Source organism: Phoenix dactylifera, chromosome 11, assembly GCF_051530095.1.
Source record: "Phoenix dactylifera cultivar Ajwa chromosome 11, Ajwa_hap1_PhDact_Kaust_v1.1, whole genome shotgun sequence".
Taxonomy (NCBI): Eukaryota; Viridiplantae; Streptophyta; class Magnoliopsida; order Arecales; family Arecaceae; genus Phoenix; species Phoenix dactylifera.
Genome location: NC_143200.1, coordinates 3,111,258 through 3,136,537, shown reverse-complemented (window position 1 = coordinate 3,136,537; position 25,280 = coordinate 3,111,258). Strand labels below are relative to the sequence as shown.

The window sequence follows — 25,280 nt, the reverse complement described above, 5'->3', positions numbered from 1 at the left end:
TCCTGCGGCCTGGCCAACTCCTCGTTCATCAACTCCTCTAAGAGAGGGAGATCGCGTTGAGAAAAATTCTTTGAAATGATGGCGACGATCTTAGCACCCCCGGGCGAAAACAGTGCACGGCAGTCCGCCCATTCCTTGATCAAGAGAGTCACCGGGTCTGAAAAGGCTGCCGGGGTTTGCGGGATGGGATTCCGAGGTGGCTGGAGGCCTGGAGCGCCCGGGGAGGCGGCGGCGGCTGCGGTGGTGGCGGCGGATATCGGGGGTTGTGGGCTGGGTTCTTGAGGTGGTCGAGGACGAGCTGGAGGGTCCGGGGAGGCGGCGAAGGCGGGGGTGGTAGAGATCGGGGGTCGGGGCCTGGGTTCTTGAGGGGACCCACGACAACCTGGAGGGCCCGGTGGGGCGGCAACGGCTGCTGTAGGGGTGGTGGAGATAGTAGGGCCCGGGGAGACGGCGGCTGCGGCCGCTGCGGGGGTGGCGGATATCGGGGGCTGTGGGCTGGGTTCTTGAGGTAGTCGATGACGAGATGGAGGGTCCGGGAAGGCGGCGAAGGCGGGGGTGGCAGAGATCCGGGGTTGCGGGCTGGGTTCTTGAGGTGGCCCCCGACGACCTGGAGAGCCTGGGGAGGCGGCGATGGGAGGGCCCGTGGGGGCGTCGGGGATGAGGGGTTTAGGGCTGGGATTTAGACGTCGCCGGCGGGCGGATTGGGCGGAGGGGCCCGGGACGCTGTCCATCGTCTATTGGATCAAGAAACACGACGAGAGAGCGAGCGAGAGATATGGAAACGAAGTTGGGACCGGGGCTATATTGTTCACGGAAGGACACCTTTCTGCATCATGATTTTAGACCTGAATATGGCTCATTGGCTAATTGATTTGAAATGGGACATTTCAATGGTAAACATTTTAGATTTATTGAGTCATTTAGACTAGGTCAAGTCAAAGCACGATCCGAATCCAGCCTAATGCCTTTAGGTATGGACCAAGTTGCATTTAGATTTGTGTCCAAAGCAAAATAAGTGAAATGTATGCTATTCTTTATATCTTTGGTAGATGAAATAGTAATATTGTCGATGATAAGTTGAAAAATTCACATGCACCTATATATATATATATATATATATATATATATATATATATATATATATATATATATATATATATATATATATATATATATATATATATATATATATATATATATATATATCATTACTTTAATAATCAATGTCATTATCTTTAAATATCGTTAACTAACTAATCATATGCATTGAAAGTAGCATGATTCAATGTCATGCACATTTACTCTGCCAAAATTATACTGACAAGTTGCCAACTCTTTACCTAAATTAAGCTATAAAAAGCAGTAGACTCATAAGAAGCCATACATATGATACATGCGTATCTACCCATCTTTTGGTCTTTTTTTTTTTGTTTTTTTTCTTTTTTTAATAAATGTACCCTAAATTGAGCAATCTCACCACCTAGGTATATATTTAGGGGTGAGTTGTGTTTCAAAGAAACTCGGCTTTACCACCAAGATGGTATCCTGATGGTAAGGGGGCGATAATTTTGTTCGAGTTGTCCGGGTTCAAAACGCACGGGCGTCGATTAAATTCGGAGACCGGATGCCTCACGTCCGGTTAGCTCGTTGGCGGTTATGCTTTTCTTTTACTTGTAGCTTGGTAATGTCAGGTGTGACGTACTCACCTTCGGATAGATAGGGTGTGAGTAAGACAGTGTCCATCCGTATCGAACATTCTCCTGGCGGGGTGGGAGCCCAGTGGAAGCTGCTACGTGGGGGTAGCATGATTCAATGTCATGCACATTTACTCTGCTAAAATTATACTGACAAGTTGCCAACTCTTTACCTAAATTAAGCTATAAAAAGCAGTAGACTCATAAGAAGCCATACATATGATACATGCGTATCTACCCATCTTTTGGCCTTTTTTTTTTTCTTTTTTTAATAAATGTACCCTAAATTGAGCAATCTCACCACCTAGGTATATATTTAGGGGTGAGTTGTGTTTCAAAGAAACTCGGCTTTACCACCAAGATGGTAGCTTGATGGTAAGGGGGCGATAATTTTGTTCGAGTTATCCGGGTTCAAAACGCACGGGCGTCGATTAAATTCGGAGACCGGATGCCTCACGTCCGGTTAGCTCGTTGGCGGTTATGCTTTTCTTTTACTTGTAGCTTGGTAATGTCAGGTGTGACGTACTCACCTTCGGATAGATAGGGTGTGAGTAAGACAGTGTCCATCCGTATCGAACATTCTCCTGGCGGGGCGGGAGCCCAGTGGAAACTGCTACGTGGGGGTAGGCTGATCCCTTCCTTCAGTGGGAGCTGCTACGTGGGGGTAGGCTGATCCCTTCCTCCCCAATCCCTTTTTTTATAGCAAAAAAAAAAAAAAAAACTCGGCTTTTATTTGGCGCGCCGCCAACTTTGTGGGCATACAAGAAGACACTTGGAACGGCCTAAAAGCCTCCATCCCCTATCTCGACGCCAAAAAATCTTTCAAAAGCTTCAACTTTATGGAGCCATTACATACCTCCGGAGCATATCCTTTCCCTTCCCCATCCCCTTCTCCTGTGTCTAAAAATAAAACAAATTACAAACACTTTCAAGCCTCTCTCTCTTTCTCTCAATGTTCGCGGCAGTCGGCGGTCTCTCACTCATCTCGCGCCTCTATGGCATCAATGGCTCCTCCAACCCCTCCGTCGCGACCCCGGTGACTCCATCTGGGTGCCGCCTCTCGTCTCGCAGGAGGCTCTCCTCGGCAAGATCCTCGTGCACGGCGAGGCTCGTGTCCTCCGGCAGCAGCGTCGATCAGGAGGAAGCCTCTGGCGAGGGCTCAAAGACCGCCGATGAAGACGCCCGCCAAGCTCGGGTACAGTCTTCGTCACATCCTTCTCCTCCTCCTTCGAATTATCCACCTCTTGGTCTCACATGTAGGCAATGATATTGGTTTGCATCTAAAATTTAAACAATGGTTTGCTACATACTAAAAATTTAGTATCCCTACTTTTGTATGGATTGTAATTGCTTAATTGCCCAACTGAGGTTTGGACGGATTGCAAAGATTCGTGACAAATTAGGTGCATACAGATACATTTTGTTGTCCTTGGATGCAGAGTTTCTTGGATCTGTGAAATTTCAATCAGTGTGTGTTATCTAAGATAAGGAGTAAGAGTTATGAATTGTCATGTCCTCTATTATACTCCATTGCTAATCCTCCGACTCAACTTATCTGCTCAGATGGATGGAGTCCGTGATTTGTTGCTTCAATTAAAGGCTTGCAATGTTATGATGGCTTTACTAATGACTATAGTTGATACTCATGGTTTTACCTATTATCTAATTGGTTCAATGTTTACAATACATTTCTTTCTTTCAGATCATCTGCAGAAGGTGTGAGTAATAAAAAAAAATTAAAATGTTTTAGACTAATGGTCTCATGGCGTGCACTAGTTAAATATTTCAAAAACATTTTGACGAAATAGTGGTAGTACCAATAGAATATCTTGCCATTTGTGCTAGAGCAAAATGGTCTTGTTACAGCCTGGCACCAGCACATGGGTGAAACTGGATTCATATTGGTGGCACATGCACATTTTGTCTTTCCAATATCGAGAGGAAGAATGTAGAACGATAGGATTTCAAATTAATCACATGCCTCTGTGAGTTAGGAAAATGTATGACCTCTAGAATGCCTTTTTAGAGACCTTATCAGCAATAGTTTTCTTTGATATTTTAGGTGTTCTTGTGTTCTTCTTTAATGATCACATAAAGATCACAAGTTATTAGTCCATCCCATTCCATTCCATTCCATGTTGGGAAAGGATGGGGAGCACCCTGTTTGGGTGAAATTTGATATGGCTGCACATGTTATCATGACCAAATTAGTACATATGTTAGTGCTGATTGTTTGATAGGCAATTGTCGTATGTGGTTGCCTATGACACTTAGTAAGAAGGTGGTTGGCCATTAACTATTAAAATGTATAAATTAACTCTCACAAGCCCCCTCTCCCTCAAATCCTTTTGTTTTTATAATTCTGCAATATTTTCTAAATCTGATTTACTATTTTGTGGGTTTCCCATTATGCTCTATGACTACCGAAAGGTTATACATGGGATCATGGCTGAGCTGTGGTCCCATTTAGGGAATCTACAATGCTTGAATGCTTCATATAATTTTTCATGCATAATTACAAACATATCTCAAGATTTGTGTGACTACAAATTCTTCCTTCATACATACATATTGTCTCATACTTTGTCTCTGTGAAGAAGTAGAGGTCTGCTGATTGGAGGGCGGCAAGGGCATACAAAGACAGTGGCATCATCTTTGATGGACGGATTGAAGGATTCAACAATGGGGGCTTGCTGATTCGATTTTATTCACTTCTCGGCTTTCTTCCATACCCACTGCTGAGTCCATCACATTCATGTAAAGGTACTTTTTTGACCATGTTTTTTGTTGGCAGGAATTGGTTTCTTACTTAGAATTTATTATTTTACATCTCTTATGCTAAGGAAATAGTAATATTTGTGCAAGCATAGTTTCCTCTTCTTTTTTCCCAAAATAATTACCAGCAAGTTCTTTGACATGTAAAATGTTGAAGCGTCTATAATGCTCTTACAGCATTGCTTTGTTGGCATGGAGATCATATCACTGAGTTGCAAGAACCTCTTAAATGTTGGATGAAATGTAGTACAACAAAAGTTCTTTCCCCATTCATTGCCTGTCTGAGGAGAATTAATGAAATCAGACATCATATTGATAAGAATAGTTATCAACAATCATGCGTGTATCAGAAATCTAAATGAAGAAAACATGGTCATGATACAATGTACACCAATGGTGGATATTATTCTTATTGTATATCACTTAGTGGCTGTTGGGATGCTCCAATTAGATATTTGGAACAGCATAATTTTCATTAGATATTCAGAAAGGACAACATTTCCATAGAATATGACACCATTTCAAGCTAATATTATATACGTTGTTATATCAACTACGTAATAGGACGTACATGCTATAATTGGATCTATGTATATGATCACACCTATCATGCTAATTTTTAGTTTCTGTTTGATCTTAACCTCATGAAGCTTTTGACAATATCTGGTTTAGTTAAGGGTAAGGATATACCCTGATAATTTGATCTCTGTTGGTTTAACATGTGTCTTCAGATATTAGGAGAACTAAAGATGCATTAGATACTTAATGCCATAGAATAACTTGCTTATTTATTTGACATGTAAAATATGTTTTTATGTGAATTTGTGAATTATATGCATATGAAAGTTATTGTGGCGATCACACTTGATTCTGAATTGGACAACCTTCCACATAAATAACTCCTGAAGTTGGCATAAATGGCGGAGGAAGAAGATTATTGAGAGAGTTCTACAGGAGGCTTATTTGGATTTCTTCTTTTGTTTTATACTGCTAAAAAATTCCAGTCCACAAAGTAGCATAAACTAGCATTATATAAGATTAGAAATTCAATCAGAGGCAAGGCTTTACATTTTAAAGTGGAAATCTAATATTCTAATATAAAATAGTCAAATGATATTTCATGTGAAAGGTACAAGTGATATGAATGATCAGTTGGTAATCCATCAAATTACATAAGATTCTACAAAAGAAGGGCATCCCAACACCAGGCTCTGGGCACTTCAGATGTATGCAACCTTATAATCAGGTCACAATGGAGCAACTGTACCCATTGCGCCAAGGCCTACCCTTAAATGAACAAATTATATCACTAGAAACTCCTTCAGCCCATCTGCGATTCAAGTATATGGTTGGATGAAAGTTAATCTCCAAAGTTCTTTGCTAGAATCAAAATTAAAAAGAATTCCCAAAAGCCATGCTGATATCTTGGAATCTGGATCAATCTGTGATTCATCTTTTGCCTCTTTTCCATATTTGTATTTGCCTATTTTAATTTTGCTTGGAAAATGGCTTCTTGAGGTTTGAGGAATTATCTTGAAAAAATGAGTAATCCTGGCTTGTAATGTAGTATAGCACTGTGATACATTCTGATAGAATGGCCTGTACAACATGGGTTGTCACAGATCAACTGCCACAAGTATGGGCTGATTAAGAAAACATATGCATGTATCATGTCAATGACATTGAGGCAGTTTATTTATTTACTCTAGTGTATATTTTTGTTAAATCAATTCTAGTTTCACTATCATAAATTTTTTTAGTTCTTCCTCAGTCATGCTTGAGTGTAGGGTCCTTGTTCTGTACTTTCAGAAGACATTTAAGTAAAATTTATGCCATTGAATCCATGAATTTAAAGAGGGATTGAGAAAATGTCTAGTTTGGGCAGCTGCATCAGCTGTGGCGTTGTATGGGCCAATGTGCTGCTCCAACAAAACCATGTTGAATTCATTCAGATTAACTGGGTTCTTTTAGAAGTTCTTGAAGAATTGGTCATCCTATTCCATTTCTTGATAAACTATTCTTTTATGCTTTCAACATTCATTTGCATTTTGAAAAAGAAAAGGTAGTGCTGGTTGAAAATATTGATTCTTGACTGGTTGGGTTTCCTTGCTTTCTATGTTTTATTGCAAGACATGTAATATGTGTATCATTTGTTGATACTCACCGTCTTGACATTACTTCCTAATGTCTATTTTTGCATGTAGATCCCCCGAGAAACATACAGGATATAGCAAAGGATCTAGTAGGTTCATCTGTTGCTGTGAAGGTAATTAATTTGATGCTTGAACTAAATAAAATAGTTCATTATCTTTATTATCTCACTTCATACTTCATATTATTCTAACTATGCATATGGTTGTGACCATGTATATGCTTCAGTAGCATAAGAATATGGCGTAAGAGTGTCTCAGAATACATGAAATCAAGAACCATCTAAATTGCTCTCTGAAGGGCTTGAAAATGGCAACAGGTTGGCTTGAACAAATGGTACCATAATCATGTGATTTGTGTTTAGTCATGAACCTGTTTAAGGATAAATACACTCAAAGGCACCAGCATGATAAAGCATGAAGAGACCAAAGAAATATCTAAGCAGACATGGGAGGTGCTGCTCAGGCTATGTGACACATGATAGCAGTGCTCTAAGATGTCATGTCAATCAAGAAGAGAATTGTAAAAAAGAGTTTTAGAAATGGTGTGAATATATATATATAACTGTTAGTAGGAACAACTGTAATGGAAACAGATGAGGAATTCATGTAGTAGTATCAGTAAAATAGGTTTAGCCGACTGATGTTGATGAAATATCTTTTTAGCAAGTTTGGTTCATGTTGCTGTAAGATGCATGCCAGTTTGATGATAACAGCAAAAGAATTCTATCAATGCCAGGAGGATGGAATGGTTACATAGAGTGAATTCCATGAAATTGGCTTCAAAGGATGCCAAGATAAGTCATGCACAAATGTTGCAATGCAAATTGATGAGAAGGGACTGAAATAGGTAAAATCGAAAGATGATTCTGGTATGCTAGAAGTTTCTAAATGAAAGTCTATGCACAGAACTGCCAACCAATTGCATTTTTAATGGCATGTCAATTGTATTACATCTTGCCAATTTTAACATATTTACAAAGATGTACGATACAAAAGCAAGCAAGTATTTGCACGTCTTCTCCTAGTTTTAGAACTTAGTTTTAGTCAATATTGGTTTAGAGAATTTTACTTTGATTTGTAGGTTTTGATCAAAAATTCAGAAAATTCCCAAAAAGGAAAGAAGAGACAAGTTATTTGAAATCTCGTAGCTGTATTTTGAGTTATTTAGGATTTGCAGAGTTTTTGGTAGTTTTAAGCTGAACATGTTATTATATTAAGCATAATATCACACAAGGTTCATTGTCTCGGTACTGGACCTCATACCGGTACCATCCTATTGCAATGTCGGTACATTATATGGTACAAGACGGCGAGACATACCGAGTATCAGTGTAGTATGAGACTGCGTACCGGTTCGGTACCGGTACGGTGGACCTTAGCGTCACATATTTCTTCTAGTCTACTTAGCAATACCCAAAACCACCTAATTAAGCATTAATGAACTAGAGAACAGCATAAGAGTATATGATCAGTTACATAACTAGTATGAGCTGTACCGGATTGTATTGGTAAGGTGCGGGCATCAGTACTCTCCTTGTATTGGTACCATACTGACATGTGGTTTTGACCTCTCTTTTATTGTCCTGACACCAAGAGGTATAGTATATGTCCATAAAATATCATACTGTATTAGTCCATAATGCACAGCAAGTTACCAGTATAGGTACTAATACCGATACTTTAAACCTCACATTAGAGTATAAGACTGATTTTTATGAACCTGAGCTGACCCAACCCGGCACACCTGGACCTGATTGTTTACTTAATATGTATATAATACATATGATATATGTATACACTTTCATTCCTTCCACGATTCTTTTAGCATTAACCAATTAGACTTTGAAGATATACCGAATAAATTATTTTGATAGCATGAAAGGAATCAGACATACCAAGTATTGGCACCTATTTGGGACTTGGCCTGGACACAATCCATGCCTCATTTCAAACCATGCCAAGTAAAGGTCTTAATATTACATGGATCCGACTTGTAGACTGGTGCAACTTCTGAAATCTGACCTACCTCTCTCCCACCTGGACCAGAATCTGACCTAGTTCTTGGATGGGTATGTTCTATGTCAAAATCTAGAATGGACCCTCTAATGCATCTTAGTTTAGATTAGGAGGTAATGAGATATAATTGACCTGATAACATCCTTGATCTTCACCACATAAGCCCACTAGTTCGGTCACTAGTGCAAGTGTCTCATGGGAAGTCTTACCTGATTATGATTGGCTTTGTTGGTGGAAAAATGGACCACCCCACAAATGTAATTATAGCACCCAAATCCATCAGCAAGCTCGAGCTCATCCTAAGTGATTGAGCTCTTCCGCTCTCGAGCTCATCCTAAGTGATCGGGCTCTTCCGCTCTCGAGCTCATCCTAAGTGATCGAGCTCTTCCGTTCTCGAGCTCATCCTAAGTGATCGGGCTCTTCCGCTCTCGAGCTCATCCTAAGTGATCGGGCTCTTCCGCTCTCGAGCTCATAGACCAGAGAGCCGAGACCAGAGAGCCGAGACCAGAAGGCCGAGCACAGCAGGCCAAGCCCATGCCTTAGCCAAATATCCAATTTCCACCTAACCCTCTAAGGGACCTGACAACTTCACTACAACCTGCCGCTATCTCCAAGCCATCAAGGCATAAGATCTCCGCAGGTATTCGGCACGACCTGCCATTAATGCATGAGACCCCCTCAAGTCTCCGATGCATTCAGTCATTTAATGAACACGGCTCAAGGCGATCTCCGGATCACTGAACCATCAAAGCGTATGGCTCTCCCTGACCGCCGGTTCACTTGGTAATAAATGCACTTACCATCCACGGACCCCAGGCCCACCACGGCCGGCGGTTCAACCACCCCAACAGGTCCGATCGACCGTGACAACTCCCTGGTTCCGGTCTGATTCGGCCTTATTTTCCACCACGCCATTAATGGGCCAAATCGTGCCCAATTATTACAAAACAGGACAAACCTCCTGTCACCTCCCAGGTAACAAAAATCCTCCTATAAAAGGAAACCTGGGGGGAAAAGGGAGGGGGGACCAAAACGGGAGGAAAAATCCGAAGCCGGAGAGAACCCTCCTAGACCGGGTGGAAAGAAGTAAACAACACAGACAATTGAGAAAACTGATCCTCTTGATTTTATCCAAATATTCTCTCTGTCTTCTCCACATACTCTCTTCCCCGCTCTCTCCACATATTCGCCCCCTCTGACTTAGGCATCGGAGGGCCGGCGCCGGAGAGCCCGGCCACCGGTTCTTCCTGCAGGACTCGCACCCCACAGTGGAGGACGCGACCAGCCGGCGCACCGTCGACCACCCTTCCAGCGGCGGAGCTCTGCCCCTCCAGGAGGACGCCACCAGTCGGCGCGCCGTCGATCACCGCCCCTGCGGCGGAAGCCCCTCCTTCCCCGGCTTCGCGGCGGCCCCCGGGTCCAATTTCCAGCAACAGTTGGCGCTAGAGGAAGGGCCCGAGTTCGCTGCCATGAAGCTAAGAAGCAAAGGGGCTTCCAATGCCTCTCGACGTCCTCCACCCAGTCCTGAGCATTCCGTCCGGAACTCACCACCTCCGGCTGAGTCAGTTCATCAAGTTCGGCCGGAGCAGTTTGATGCCCTGGTGCAACAAGTGCAAGCCTTGGCTACCGCTGTCCAAAGCTTGCAACCCAGGGGCATCCCAACGGCACCGCCTCCTCCGGCTCCAGTTCAACCGGAGCCCCCTACAAGCGGGTTTCTCCTTCGAGTATCATGCTCCAAGTCCCAAACGCTCAGTCCAAAATTCACCATCAAGATCTCCGGTAGATCAAGTTCCACAAGTCCAACTCGAGCACTTCGATGCGCTTGTGCAGCAAGTCCAAGCGCTAGCTATTTGCAGCCCAAAGCCTGCAACAAGTGGAGGCCCCTCCTGTGCCGCCTCCACGGAATCATGTTAAGCAGAGGAAGAAACTTTCTCCTGACTCCCGAGCCATCTCGAATCAGGCATGGCTCCCGCTGCAACGACGTATGTGGGGGCAACCAGTGAGAAGTAGTAGTCCAAGTCTCACGTCAACGAGTTGGGGGGAAAGAGAAATAAAAGCTGAGGTCTGGAGAAGGAGAGTTATGGAGCTTTAAAATGGGATTGTAAGCCTCTGTGACAAAGGGTACAGCCCCATTAAATCCCATTATCCTTCCAAGTCTTCTGTCTTCCGGCAGCAAGCAAGAAACCAGCATGTACTCCCTCCTTACGGGCGTAAGTCCTTGGGACGGCGCCCGCGACATTGCTCCCCTTTCAGAGCGTCGCCATCACTGAAGCCTCCGCCGAGCTCATGCAGACCGAGCTCAGAAACCCGAGCGCAAAACACCTAAAAAATCAAGCCAAAGAAGGCCGGTGCCGAACCAAGTCCTGAGGGACTTCGAAGCTCGAGAGCTATCAAAATATCTCCAAAAGGTACAGGACGCCACTTTGGCTTCAAATAAATTCAATATTTTATCTATTTTCAGGTTAGCCAACGAGCTCGGCTCGTTCTCCTACCCTGACCACGGTCAGGATGCCCCAATATATTGGGATGCCCTGCCACAACGGGATGCCCCGATTCGTCGGGATGGCCCGAGACGTCGGGGTGCGGTCTTAAGTGACCAGACGAGCTCGGCTCGTTCTCCATCGGCTTCTACCGTCGAGCTCGGGTCGTGCTCCCCGACTATGAGTTGCGGTCCTCTCTGACCAGACGAGCTCGGCTCGTTCGCCTACCCTGACCACGGTCGGGATGCCCCGAGACGTCGGGATGCCCCGATCCGTCGGGATGCCCCGAGACGTCGGGAGGCCCCGGCTATAGGGAAGCTCGAGACGTCGAGATGAGTTGCGGTCCTCTCTGACCAGACGAGCTCGGCTCGTTCTCCATCGGCTTCCACCGACGAGCTCGGCTCGTGCTCCATCGGCTATGAGTAGCGGTCCTCTCTGACCGGACGAGCTCGGCTCGTGTTCCTACCCCGGCCTCGGCCGGGATGCCTCGAGACGTCGAGATGCCCCGATTTATCGGGCTGAACCAATACGTTGGGATGTGGTCTTCATTGGCCCAACAAGCTCGGCTCATTCTCTATTCTTGGATTTCTCTGCCGACGTCCCCAAAGAACGGACTCCGAGCAGAGGAGCGCCTTCAGTCGCCTCGGCGCAGGGACGCACTTGGTACCAGGTACCCATTTATTTAATGTCTTTACATTATTTTATTCTTGGACTTTTTTCTGCCGACGTCCCCAAAGAACGGAGTCCGAGCAGAGAAGCGTCTTCAGTCGCCTCGGCGCAAGGACGCACACGGTACAAGGTACCCATTCATTTAATGTCTTTACATTCTCATTTATCTTTACTTGGATTCTTCTCTGCCGACGTCCCCAAAGAACGGACTCCGAGCAGAAAAAGCGTCTTCAGTCGCCTTGGTGTAAGAACGCTCACAGCACCAGGACGATCGATGACTGAACTACTTCCTTCGCCCGAGCCAAAAAGCAGCTCGGACTCGGAAGTCGGGGGGTAGTGTTGGTGGAAAAATGGACCACTCCACAAATGTAATTATAGCACCCAAATCCATCAGCAAGCTCGAGCTCATCCTAAGTGATGGAGCTCTTCCGCTCTCGAGCTCATCCTAAGTGATCGGGCTCTTCCGCTCTCGAGCTCATCCTAAGTGATCGGGCTCTTCCGCTCTCGAGCTCATCCTAAGTGATCGGGCTCTTCCGCTCTCGAGCTCATCCTAAGTGATCGGGCTCTTCCGCTCTCGAGCTCATCCTAAGTGATCGGGCTCTTCCGCTCTCGAGCTCATCCTAAGTGATCGAGCTCTTCCGCTCTCGAGCTCATCCTAAGTGATCAGGCTCTTCCGCTCTCGAGCTCATCCTAAGTGATCGAGCTCTTCCGCTCTCGAGCTCATAGACCAGAGAGCCGAGACCAGAGAGCCGAGACCAGAAGGCCGAGACCAGAGAGCCGAGACCAGAGAGCCGAGACCAGAAGGCCGAGCACAGCAGGCCAAGCCCATGCCTTAGCCAAATATCCAATTTCCACCTAACCCTCTAAGGGACCTGACAACTCCACTACAACCTGCCGCTATCTCCAAGCCATCAAGGCATAAGATCTCCGCAGGTATTCGGCACGACCTGCCATTAATGCATGAGACCCCCTCAAGTCTCCGATGCATTCAGTCATTTAATGAACACGGCTCAAGGCGATCTCCGGATCACTGAACCATCAAAGCGTATGGCTCTCCCTGACCGCCGGTTCACTTGATAATAAATGCACTTACCATCCACGGACCCCAGGCCCACCACGGCCGGCGGTTCAACCACCCCAACAGGTCCGATCGACCGTGACAACTCCCTGGTTCCGGTCTGATTCGGCCTTATTTTCCACCACGCCCTTAATGGGCCAAATCGTGCCCAATTATTACAAAACAGGACAAACCTCCTGTCACCTCCCAGGTAACAAAAATCCTCCTATAAAAGGAAACCTGGGGGGAAAAGGGAGGGGGGACCAAAACGGGAGGAAAAACCCGAAGCCGGAGAGAACCCTCCTAGACCGGGTGGAAAGAAGTAAACAACACAGACAATTGAGGAAACTGATCCTCTTGATTTTATCCAAATATTCTCTCTGTCTTCTCCACATACTCTCTTCCCCGCTCTCTCCACATATTCGCCCCCTCTGACTTAGGCATCGGAGGGCCGGCGCCGGGGAGCCCGGCCACCGGTTCTTCCTGCAGGACTTGCACCCCACAGTGGAGGATGCGACCAGCCGGCGCATCGTCGACCACCCTTCCAGCGGCGGAGCTCTGCCCCTCCAGGAGGACGCCACCAGTCGGCGCGCCGTCGATCACCGCCCCTGCGGCGGAAGCCCCTCCTTCCCCGGCTTCGCGGCGGCCCCCGGGTCCAATTTCCAGCAACAGGCTTGAATGCATATGTAGTGATGATTTGAAAATTCCTCTAGAACATTTTCTTTTTGAAGGAAAGCTCCACACGTTATTTTATTTTATTGGAACGCAGCCACTTTTGAGTTTTGATAATACTTTTCTCGATTTCCTCTCACTAACATAGGGGGAATAAGAGGTACAGCCAATGTGGTAGTGGGGGGCGCTAATTTAATTATATTTAGAGAAGTAGCCAATAAAAATGCTTTTCTTTGGGTAGAATCAATGTTCACGAAACTGGTAATAGAGGACGTAACGGATCCAGGAGGAGAGAGAGAGAGAGAGAGGGCTCGAAAGCCATTATCTCATTGGCTAGGGGTTCTCTTGTTTTGAAATGAAACAGGAGATGCCCTACAATTTTCTTTGAAAATTTTGAATTGAAATCGCAAATGGTTTGCCGACTTCACCCCCCCTCCCTCTTCGTCTCTGTCTCCCCCTCTCTCTCCCTCTCCTTTCCTTCCTCTCCCTCTCTCTGTCTCTCTCTTCCTCTATGTCTCTCTGTCCCTCTCCCCCTCCCTCTATTTCGAATTGATGGACCGAACCATATCGGTAATCTACTGGTCCAGCTTGGTACACCCCGAACCGGTCGGTTCGGTACGGTTCAGCAGGCCTGAGGTGGAATTGATAGTCATGCAGATCATTAACAAAACCATACCCCCAAAAAATGTAAGTCTATTTTATTACTACATTATAAAATATTTTTATCTATTTGAGTATTAACAAAAGTTCTTTGGATAGGGATGTTAACAAACCAATCCACGGGTTTTTTATTTTTCAAGCTAAGTCTTTAAGTTCGGGCTATTTAAGATTTTTCTTTCTTCATTGCTCAAACGGTCAGACCCTTTCCATGGGCACTCGTCTTCACAGAACCTACAAAGCATTTCAGAGCAAACAAAATTTTTTGCTTGTTTTCATCATATTTGGCATTTTTTTTTGAAAAAATTACTAAAGAGTTTAGCCTCCTTACCAAGATGAAGTTCTCTTGAACTTTTCATTATTTATTTATTTATTTATTTATTATTATTTTGTTTTGCTTCCTTGGTCTGCTCTGTTCCCTGGAATTTGGTGTAACTATTATTTGTGGATCACCAAGGGATGAAAATGTATGGGAAGAAAGCTTGTTTTTTAATTCGATCTCCTACCTGTCTTATTTTCACAATGGGTTTGTGGGGAACATGGACATGACTTGTACAGTCCGCTGTATTCCCCACAATCCCCTAATGAAATAAAAAGGCCTAAACAGTCTGCAAAGCTGATTTAAAGTACAATTCTCTTTAATTTCACCAGTTTTGGGTGTGGCCGAACTGGCTGAAAACTAAAAAAATGGGCGGTCTTGTGTTGGCCCATGCCAAATCCAATTTATATTGGCCAGAACTTCAAAACCTTTGTTTCTATCTTTTCTCTAGTTCTTATAACATTTTTAATGTCTTATTTTTATATGTAGAGATGCTTCAACTATTTAACCTAGATGCAGACACTTTTCAGCATATCTAATTGATTTTTTGACACTTTTTATGATTTGTTTGCATTATTTTGCATGCTGAGCTCAGTGGGGCATCAACTGCCATGATAATATAAAAGCTCTGTCTCATATAAAATTGAAGTGGTTTTCAGTTTCATCTCTTACATGACCAAATATACATGAGTTTTTACAGAACTACCAATACACACATATAGGGTTAAGCTAGAATTCTTTTGAGAGCATTTGACATAAAATGCTTCCTAGTGAAAATCAGTGATGGACCTCTCAAAATCAAAATGCACACAATTGATCATGATCTACGTTATATAAAATGCCTGCAGACTAAATATCATTTAGTTCGAAGGCCTCTTTCTCATGCATCGAGCTTGAACAAAACGAATTGTAGGAATATAGCTAGCTGATAAGAAAACATATTATAGGTTGTATAATTTACAAATCCAACTCATTGATCTTGATCTATATATTTCAAAACATGCACATACTAAATTTCAGCTGATTTGGGTGCTTTTATACGATAAATCAAACAAACACATATACAAAGCATTACATATTTAAAAGAAGGTGGGTATTCTTTCTAATTCCAAGTATACAATTCATAAGCAGCGCAGACATTAGTGGCTGTCAAAAGTTTGACCATTATTGAACAAGTGATTTATGTGGTGGAATGAAACTTCCCTCACTTCAAACTTTATATGTTTTAAAATTATGTATGCTTTTAATAATTATTAATTTTGATTCGCTATGTGTTGAAAAGATTCTGTATCAATTCTGTAGGTGATCGAAGCAAGTGAGGAGGAAAAGAAGCTTATATTCTCTGAAAAGGATGCCATTTGGTCAAAGTATTCAAGCCAAGTCAAGGTTGGGGATGTTTTTGATGCAAGAGTGGGTTCAGTGGAAGACTATGGTGCATTTGTTCATCTACGTTTCCATGATGGTACCACTAATTCATGATGAAATTATTGACACTACTGCACTTTAAATTTATTTGTCATCTGATGTCTGATATACAATATTCCTGGATAGGTTTCTATTATCTCACTGGACTTGTACATGTCTCTGAGGTTTCTTGGGATTTGGTTCAAGATGTGAGAGATTTTCTTAATGAAGGAGACCAAGTGAGGGTCAAAATTATTCATATAGATAGGTAAGATAGATGAAAGTCTAGTCAGTTAAGTTTCTTAGTCATATTTGTTCTTAAATACGTTGTTGTATACCACTAGATAGAGATTCTTATAATGCTGTGTTTAAATAAGCTATCACCTCTGCCTTTCAATCAATATTTCAAATTTATGCAGTACAGAACGCATAGAGGTTTTCGCACTATACTTGGTAGTTTGTACAACTGCATTGTATGGAATCTTTTATCTGCAAATGCATTACAAATTGAAAATTATATGTTTTTTATACATGATTCATGTATTTGGCAGAAATTTAACTCGTGAATAAGCTATGTAACTGTTGCTAATTTATCCCTTTTATGCAGTTTGACCATCTGCTCTTCAAGTTAATACTCTTGAGAAGTGTGGAACTTACATCAGAATTACTATTAGAAAAGATGATTACTATTTTTTTTAACCTGTAAGTAGCTTGTAACAATTGCTTGTCTTTAAAAATCAGAGAAAAGTCTAGGATTGCCCTCTCAATCAAGCAGTTAGAAGATGATCCTCTTTTGGAGACACTGGACAAAGTAATTCCTCAGGTAGATTGTTGGATATAGATGTTCACAATTTCCAACCGGTGCTTTTATAATGATTTCCTTGCAGACTAAAATTGCTCATAAATTATAAATGTCAACAGGAAGGCCAGGAAGTGTCTGATGCTCTCAACATGTCTTCGAACATGAACATTGAACCTCTTCCAGGACTTGAGAGCATATGTAAAGAACTATTACAAGAGGATGGGTATGGTTTCATATCTGTAAACTCAAGTCTTAAGGATTTGTTGCATGATATAAATATTTATGTCAAGAATTTGCTTTTGAACAGTACACTAGTAGAAATGCAGATATTTACAGAATTTTAGGGCTTTCTTGCAGGAGAAATTAGTTAGAAGTAGCCTTTAATGTTCATAGGGGACATTATTGTTTATATGCAACTTACGTTTTTAATTCAAACGATTTTTAAAATATTTATGCAAATTTTCTCATGCTTGATATAAACTGACCTTTCTACTCAAATTATTCTTAAATATATGCCAATTCATAGGTGAAGATTAATTACCTTACGACATATAATGGTATTTTGAGATTTGAATATGCTCTCTCTCTCTCTTTAGGAAATATTGTGGGAGTGCCCACCATCCCGAGTCAAATAGGGGAACTCTTCACTTAGGAAAGGAGTGCCAACTGGCTGCATTAGGTGCAGTCGACATATTATTTTTACATGAGATAACTAACTTTTTGGTCTCATCTTGCGTATTTTCTCACTATTCTTTCAATTTCATGTTTTAAAAATCCTTATGTACATAGATTCATGTTGTGATAACTATCACACTTTATCTTATTGAGTTCATTTTCATGAAAATATTTGAAACAATTTATTTTTGTACTTCCATATTCACTAGATGACCTCATTACTTTTCAAGAAGAAAGTTATTCTAGATTCAACATCTGTTGCTATAAGTGAGTAACTGTCACAAAGAAATGAATCATACCACAACCGCAATCACTACCTCACCTAAATCTTGTAATAAATTTTCGTGGCGCCAGACCCTATTTCTTTGACATACAACACTGCCAATCAAAGTTCGCTGAACTAGTACTAGAGGGTGTACCAGCTAGTGACCGGCTTAGCACAATACGGGTCCATATTGTGCTACTAAATTAGGGAGAGTCAGAGAGGGAGAAAACGAGAGAGGGAGAGAGGGAGAGGAAGGGAGAAGGAGGAGGGCCAAGGGAAGCCCTAACCCAAACTTGAGAGAGAGAGAGAGAGAGAGAGAGAGAGAGAGAGAGAGAGAGAGAGAGAGGAAACGAGGGGGGAAGGGGAGGGTGAGGGAAACCCTAACCCGTGCAAGCGAGCAAGTGTGTGTGTGAGAGAGAGGGAGGGGGGGACTTACCGGACCCTTGAATGTTGGCGGTTAGAGGGCGGACCATTGCAAGCAGCGGGAAAGGGGGGGGCATGGTGTTCGCGAGCATGCGACACAGGGGGCTCTCTTGAATATCCTAAGCCCAAGGGGGGGGATCAAATCATGAGCAGGGATTTAAGCAAACCAGCATGTTTGGAATTAATAGCCTGAACCGTGCTGGTCCCCTACTGGTCCAGCTCGGTGAACCATGTTGCCAATTGAGTGCTGCAAAGCATTACTAAAATTACTTCAATTAGTGTCATATTTTTTATGATCACCTTACTATTTTTCATTCTTTTGGTATTCGTGTCTTGTTCAATGGTTAAAGCATCTATTCTACATCGACAGGCTTTTTGGGTATAGCCTTCCTTGGATTCTCACCTCTTATTCTTGACATTGTTTCCCTTTATTGCTTTGTTTGGATTTTGTCCTCTTTTCTTCTTGTTGGGCCCACTGACACCCCTAGATGCTGTTCAAGACTGTGGGAGGGTTGTTTCTAATATTCTATTATGTTTGCATATTGTTCCTTTTAGTTCAGTTTGTGAAAATCATTCTTATATTCCTTCTGACATTCTTCAACTCTTTATTCTTCAACTTCCTTCTGATTTTGCCCTGCTTCCTGCTTTGGGCGCCATACTGCTCACTCATACTGTGACTGCGCACCAGTACTTTCTTAAATGAATGTTTAAGCTTAGTACTGCCAATAATTGATGGTCTGTTTTATAATGCAACAATGCTCATGTTCTTTATAGGGCCTCATTTAGTGTTCTAACTCTGTTACCTATAAATATACTATAGTTTTACATCAGACCTGATTTCATCATCATTACTTTCTCAACTATTGATCTTTGGACATTGTAGATCTGTTCTAGCAACTATATCTGCAAGATGAAAAATTACAAATTTGTAAAAGGGACAAAGCGAAGGTTAATCAGTGTAGGAACAAAATTTTCCATAGACTACACTATGCACAAAAAAGAAATGGAAAAACATAGGTTGGATAGATACTCTGTTTATCCTTCATTTTTTCCAGTTATAGCATCATTTAGAAATGTTAGGTTATGTCCTCTGTTGTTAGATTGCAAATGTAGAACTAGAAACACTTATATATTACCTGACCTTGGTTGAAATTTTGAATATACTTCAAATAACTTTCAAGTACTACTTGGAAATTGAGAAATATATTGTGTTGAGAACTATACAATACAAAATTCTTAACTGCTGTTGACCTTCGGAAAGAACCTGAAAAAGGTATACATACAATTGATAAATATTGTCATCATCCTTTTATTCTCATATTTGATTTATAATTTGAAACCAAATAAATAGCATGAGGATTGTTATCATGTTTTCCTCATTAAATATACTTAAAGTGCAAACTTACCACTACCCTGTGCAGCATAACTGATGTAAGACTTGGGCGGCAAGGACTGGAGAAGCGTGTGGTCTCACAGGACTTGGAACTTTGGCTCTCAAATGTGAGATGGAAACTTTTATCAAGAGAAGCATTTTTCTCCTTCTGCTAAGATCTAAACATCTTTGAAGATTCATTTTGTATGCTTTTTGCCCTTGCAGATGCCAGCCAAGGACAAACAGTTCACCCTACTTGCTCGAGCTGGAAGACAGGTTGGTTTTTTCTTCTTTACTGTGAATGTCAAGTTTTCCTTCATTCTTTTGATTCAAAACATGCTAGTACTTTAATGTCAGTCATATATGGTCCTGAGAAAATCCTTGCTGCAACTATCAATGTATGGTTGTCAGATCAATTGCTACATTTAACATGCCATATTTTTTCCTCTCTAATTTATAATAGTTCATTTACTATTTAGTGTCAAGGCAGATAAATATATGGCCTTCTTTTATTGTTTATATCACATATCCGGCCACAACTCTCCGCTTAAACATATCTACTATGTGTAAATTTTGAGCCAATATCTATGGGTGTTCCTTGATGAGCAAACCAAACTCTGTATGGTGTAATCATTTTTTTTTTCACACTTTCTTTCCTGTTAGAAGTTACTTAAGGACAATTCTGAAAACTTGCAAATGGTTAGTCTTGGAATAGTTTATAAGAACTCAATTTTTTCCATTAATTATCTTTTATTTTGTATATTCGTAACCTTTTCCAGTTTACTGAATTTAGCAGTTCTTGGCCCAATTTCAAATGGCTGTAAGAGTTCAAGCATATTATGATTGCTGAGATTATAGACGTAACGTGTTCGAAAAATTTTATGCAAATCAGTGATCACTTGGTTTTTAGAACATGAGCAAGAGTTGAAAACCAACTGTTTGTTTTGTAACAGGTCCGGGAGGTGTATTTGACCACCACACTTGACCAGGATGGCATAAAGAAAGCTGTGCAGAGAGTATTAGGACGTGTTCCTTGAGCTTACATGATGTGGGATTTGAACACAGGTGTCTCTCTTAATGATCTGATGCTGCTGTCAAATTCTTGCACCACTTGTTACATACTGTCCATGATTTGTATACTGAACTTAAAATTCACATCATCAATGAGCCAACAGGTCAATTGAAAATTATTCTAGTTCTAATGTGCTTGTAGCTGGAAAACATAGGTTGAATACCCTCTTTGTATAAGCGGCGGCAGATTTTTTGCAACCGCTATAATTTTTTTTTGTCATAAATTTAATGAAGAAACAGATTAATTTATTCTCCTTTTATGTGTGCAAACTTACTCTTAGTCTTCTGTGTTGATGGTATCATATTTCTTGGCATACACATTATCATTATGGAGCAAATGAATCATTGAGGTAATATATTATCTAATGTCTTTAAGATTATTAATAATATCACTAAGTTTAAACACCTTGCTCCATTGAATGGCATATGGCTGTTCTTTAAAAGTCATTTTCCTAACATATTTAATGAATTCTAGGATTGACCCTTGTATGCTTGATTGTATTGTTCATGTTGCAAGACACATTGGCCCATTGTTGGTTACATCTAAGAATTGCTTAAAAGTTTCACCTTACACATGACCGAGTTTGTCCTTGCTATATGGGTTGGCTTTGAGGATCAAGATAGGATTGACAAAGTTTGATAACCGTGTATTTAGATATGGCTAGGATAGATGTTGCATACTCAAGTATCCTGTTTGGATAATTACCAGATATGCTCCACACGTCCCCTAATCCATTTGAGGATTAGGAAATGGCTTTTTTTCTTTTTTCCCCTTATGAATGTTTATTTTTCAGTCGTCCATGCTTAATTATAGAAGTTCTGATGCCAGTGTTATTCATGGAGTATAGATTATAATACATGGATTGTATTATAACTAAATGATGGATTTTGTCAATGCTTATGATACTGTACGAAGTATTGACTGCTTTTGTGATAACCCTTTCTACTTTATAGATGCCCATTTACAAATATATAAAAAAATTAGTATTAAATATCCTATTTCAATCTATCTGTAATGTGTTTATACATGTCTTGTATTTGTATCTGTGCTTCATAGATGACCATCTCTTGATCTTAACCCAACCTCTGAAATCTGCATGGTGTCAAATTCTTAGCTAAGATAATTGTGGACAAGAGAAGGGCCTGCCATGAAATGAAAAGGCTAGTTGGGGGTGGCCAGACCAGGTTATGTACTTTAAACCCATTCAACTGGGGAGGTTCTTTGAGACAGCCTAGACAAAATGTGAAGAATGCAGGTCTAATCTAGGCATTCATTTTCCAGGCATAAATTACAAGCTAGAGAGCCAAATTGAACATAATCCCATCTATGAGGATGTTCATACATGAGACTTGTTCAGGTGAAGATAAGGTTTTGTAGAGATTTGATGCAGATAAATTTTTCTTTGTTATGTACTGTAGTTACCTGTTGCAAAAATAAAGCATGCCCTATTATGTTTGCACGTGCGTGTGATGTAGACGACTAGATGCTAGTGGGATGGTGCACTCGTGTGTGTACAATCACTAACACATCCACAACCCTTCGAGCACTTGGTCCATGCACCTGCGTTCAAGCGTGTTGCTCTCAACAGGGGAATCTTTGCACATTTGCAGCTTTTCTAACACTTGTTCACACACTGTAGCTAATATTGTAGGAAAAGTAAATGTGCACTAAGAAGGGACTTACTGTGTCTATTTAAAGCTATGTAACTATATCATTTTGAAGACCAGAATCAAGACAATTTTAAGAACATGTTAATCACACTTGGTAAAATGCCTTCTTTATATTTGGTTTTGAAGGATATTTCTTTCTCATAAACTTGGTCATTAGCAAATATCTCCATGATAGGTAGAAAATAAAACATAAGCCCACACATGATGCGGTAGGATCATGCTACTTTAACAATTCAAACAGATTATAAGCACAAAAGATGCTATTATTCTCTTGTCTGAACTCAGCTATGCTGTGAGGTGGAATTTTGTCAGCAAACTGACCGTACTACTACAGTAATCACTGAAAAAATTGATCTCTAGGTGTAACATATCTGAATATAGGAAATATTTTCAGCAATTTGGAGATAACATAGAACAGAGAGATGAAAGATTTAAGTCCCGGTAGGATGTCCCGTGCGATGTCTGGACGGGGCAAAATCCCAAGTGTCGGAGCTCCAAATCTCTTGAGATAGGGCTGTCTTGGTTGTTTTGTGAATGGGGACGTCTTGCCCTGCACCAACAATTAGGACAGAGATATCTCGTGATGTGCCGAACAGGATGTTGGGATAATGGTAGGATAATCATGTCCCGACAATTGGGACAGCATCCGATCAGGCGTTCTGTGCGACCTTCCTACCGAGACTTGAATCATTGAACTAGATGAGATGCCCATATCTATTTAGCGGGAAAATTTCCTTGCAATCCTACATGCATAATGAGTTTAACTGTCGTATATTGTTTGAAGTCTTCAATATTACATGATGTCCTCTATGATCTTTCTCAAACAAGGAACAATCATGACTACGAGCGACAAAAATGAAAGGGTCCAACTACAATGACATATCTCTGTTATTCTCGTGATGGTATCTGTTCTATATTACGGCTTTGATACTAAATGAATGTTAAATTAAAAATTACCATGTTATGTTAGCCTCATTTGTCCCACCAGCACATGAAAAGCTTTAAACGATAGCAGTAAAATCTTACAGCTATACATAGCCAAACATCTTGAATAGTCTTTGAGTTGCAGTTAATTTGCAATTTGATTTTGTGGGAAGGGAACTTTGTTTTGCTTCTTGTAGACTCTCTTCTGGAGAGATATCAATATAGTAAACTAACATAATTCAAAGCAATCTTCCGTATAGACAGGTATTACCACATTTCTCCATCCCATTTTGTTGCAGGATAATATATACCAGAGCATCATAAAAGATCACTCATATCTTGCTAGTACAAAATCACTATAGTTGCTTAATAGCATACAAATGAGCAACTAACAAGGAATATGTTTTCTATATAGTTTGTATCACTTTATTTTCATGTAACATAATGCTTGGGGAACATTGGTGACAGGCTCTGCACTCGTGCGGTCCATGGTGCAAGCGACACGCAAAGTTGTTTCCCCCTTATGTTTAAAGCAAATGAGGTTATTCATCACCTTTGTTAAGTTCATGTCTCCTTTAACTTACTCTATTCATGTTATAATTAAGAGAAATATATCCTGAAGATAAAAGCATGGCCATTTTAGTGCTGAAACCTTCACACAAAGTGCACTCATCAGCCATGGAGGACATGATCTATGTAGTCACATAAAGAGGATTCTGCCTTCACCAAGCCAAGAAAGAAAAGCCAACAAAAAAAATGGCACGTTGCGGGGCGTCACCTTTGTGGTGCCAGAAACCACCCGGCATAATCATGATCTATGGCTATCTTGTGATGGGCAATCTTGTGCTTTGCATCTCTCTCTCTCTCTCTCTCTCTCTCTCTCTCTCTCTCTCTATATATATATATATATATATATATATATATAATGCTATGATTGTTATTATATATTGCTATATAGGAAACTCCCGAAGCTCCATGGCTCTTCGTCCGCACTTCCATTGGAAAGGTTTTTCTTTCAAGTTTTAACCTTTCAGTTGTTGTGGTAAACTTAGATCTACTTTTTTGTAGAAAAAAAAAGATCCTATCATGTAATCTTGACAGGGTGGATCAAGATACAACATCATCGTTACAGAGTTTGTCTACTTGAATCAAGATACAACATCATCATAACAGAGTACAGAGAATCAAATCTTGACAGGATACGCCAAATTAATTACCCCGTCATTTGATGGAATCGTGGCACTTTTTCTTTATATAATATATATGGGAATCCTATAGATGAATTGCATTTGGCCCAATCATTGCGATTTTCTACTGGGCAATCAAAGGTTTTACATTTCAATCTTGGATGGTGCATCTTCAAATATTTGGACTTGGGTAATTCAAGTGAAAGTGACTCCCTCTCTCTCTCTCCCTCTTCCTCTCTTAGAGGGAGAGTGGGGTTCTATTTGAGAAAAACAAAAAAAAAAAAAAAAATATTGGAAGTGCCTCATCAAGTTTCATTGAGATCATGAATTTAGCGTAAAAAGAAAGTGCCAAAAAAAATTAGTAAAAACTCTTAACCGACTAAAGCTTTAAAAGAACTTGGGGTCACAACCCAAGGACCAACCCATCTAGGGATGGATGATTTTCTTAATGAGCGAAGTAGAAGCCTTCTCAAAAAAAAACCTAAAAGATCCTTATGTTTCTCTCCTTCCAAATCTTCAACTAAATAGATATAACTAGAATATCCCAAGCAATTCTGAATTTTTTTCAGAATTTCCTTCCCTCTCCAAAAACCCCCAGAAAGAAGTTAAAAAAAAAGGAGGTATTGCTCTCCATATAATTCTCTTCTTGAAATATGTCCAAATCTGCTATAAGAACATGATAGGAATAGATGAGTGGCCAATTCATCCATATTGTGGCATAGAACACAAGCTGGATGGTTGGTTATTATCTCTTCTTCAAATTATCAGTAGTTAAAAATTTTTCTTTGTCAGCAACTAAAATTTTCACCTTTCTAGGTACTTTGGCCTTCCAAACATAAGTGAACGTGGCTTGTCCAATTTACCACCAAAGTTCAGAAACGTGTAATAAGATTTGACGGTAAAAATGTTATCGGAGGTCAATCTCTAAATTAATTGGCCTCTATGAGAAGGTCTAATAAGATTAAGACATCCATGAGTTGAACAAGCCAACCAT

General features: G+C 41.1%; 1 protein-coding gene across 3 annotated transcripts; it reads left to right on the top strand.

Moving 5' to 3' along the window:
* The first annotated feature begins 2,491 nt into the window (after positions 1-2,491).
* Positions 2,492-23,912, top strand: LOC103715210 (Nucleic acid-binding proteins superfamily). Of its 3 annotated transcripts, none has more exons than XM_008802767.6 (11): positions 2,492-2,889; positions 4,298-4,457; positions 6,674-6,735; positions 15,795-15,954; positions 16,044-16,164; positions 16,638-16,719; positions 16,818-16,921; positions 19,483-19,561; positions 19,659-19,709; positions 20,387-20,498; positions 23,568-23,912. In XM_008802767.6, the coding sequence occupies exons 1-10, from the start codon at positions 2,647-2,649 to the stop codon at positions 20,468-20,470; spliced, it is 1,146 nt and encodes a 381-aa protein (XP_008800989.3). In that variant the 5' UTR covers positions 2,492-2,646; the 3' UTR covers positions 20,471-20,498; positions 23,568-23,912. The 3 variants fall into 3 exon arrangements, with proteins under 3 accessions (XP_008800989.3, XP_089782253.1, XP_089782252.1); XM_089926127.1 differs by lacking the exon at positions 23,568-23,912 and adding an exon at positions 21,620-21,664; XM_089926126.1 differs by lacking the exon at positions 23,568-23,912 and having other exon boundaries at positions 2,493-2,889; positions 20,387-20,758.
* The last annotated feature ends 1,368 nt before the right edge of the window (positions 23,913-25,280 follow it).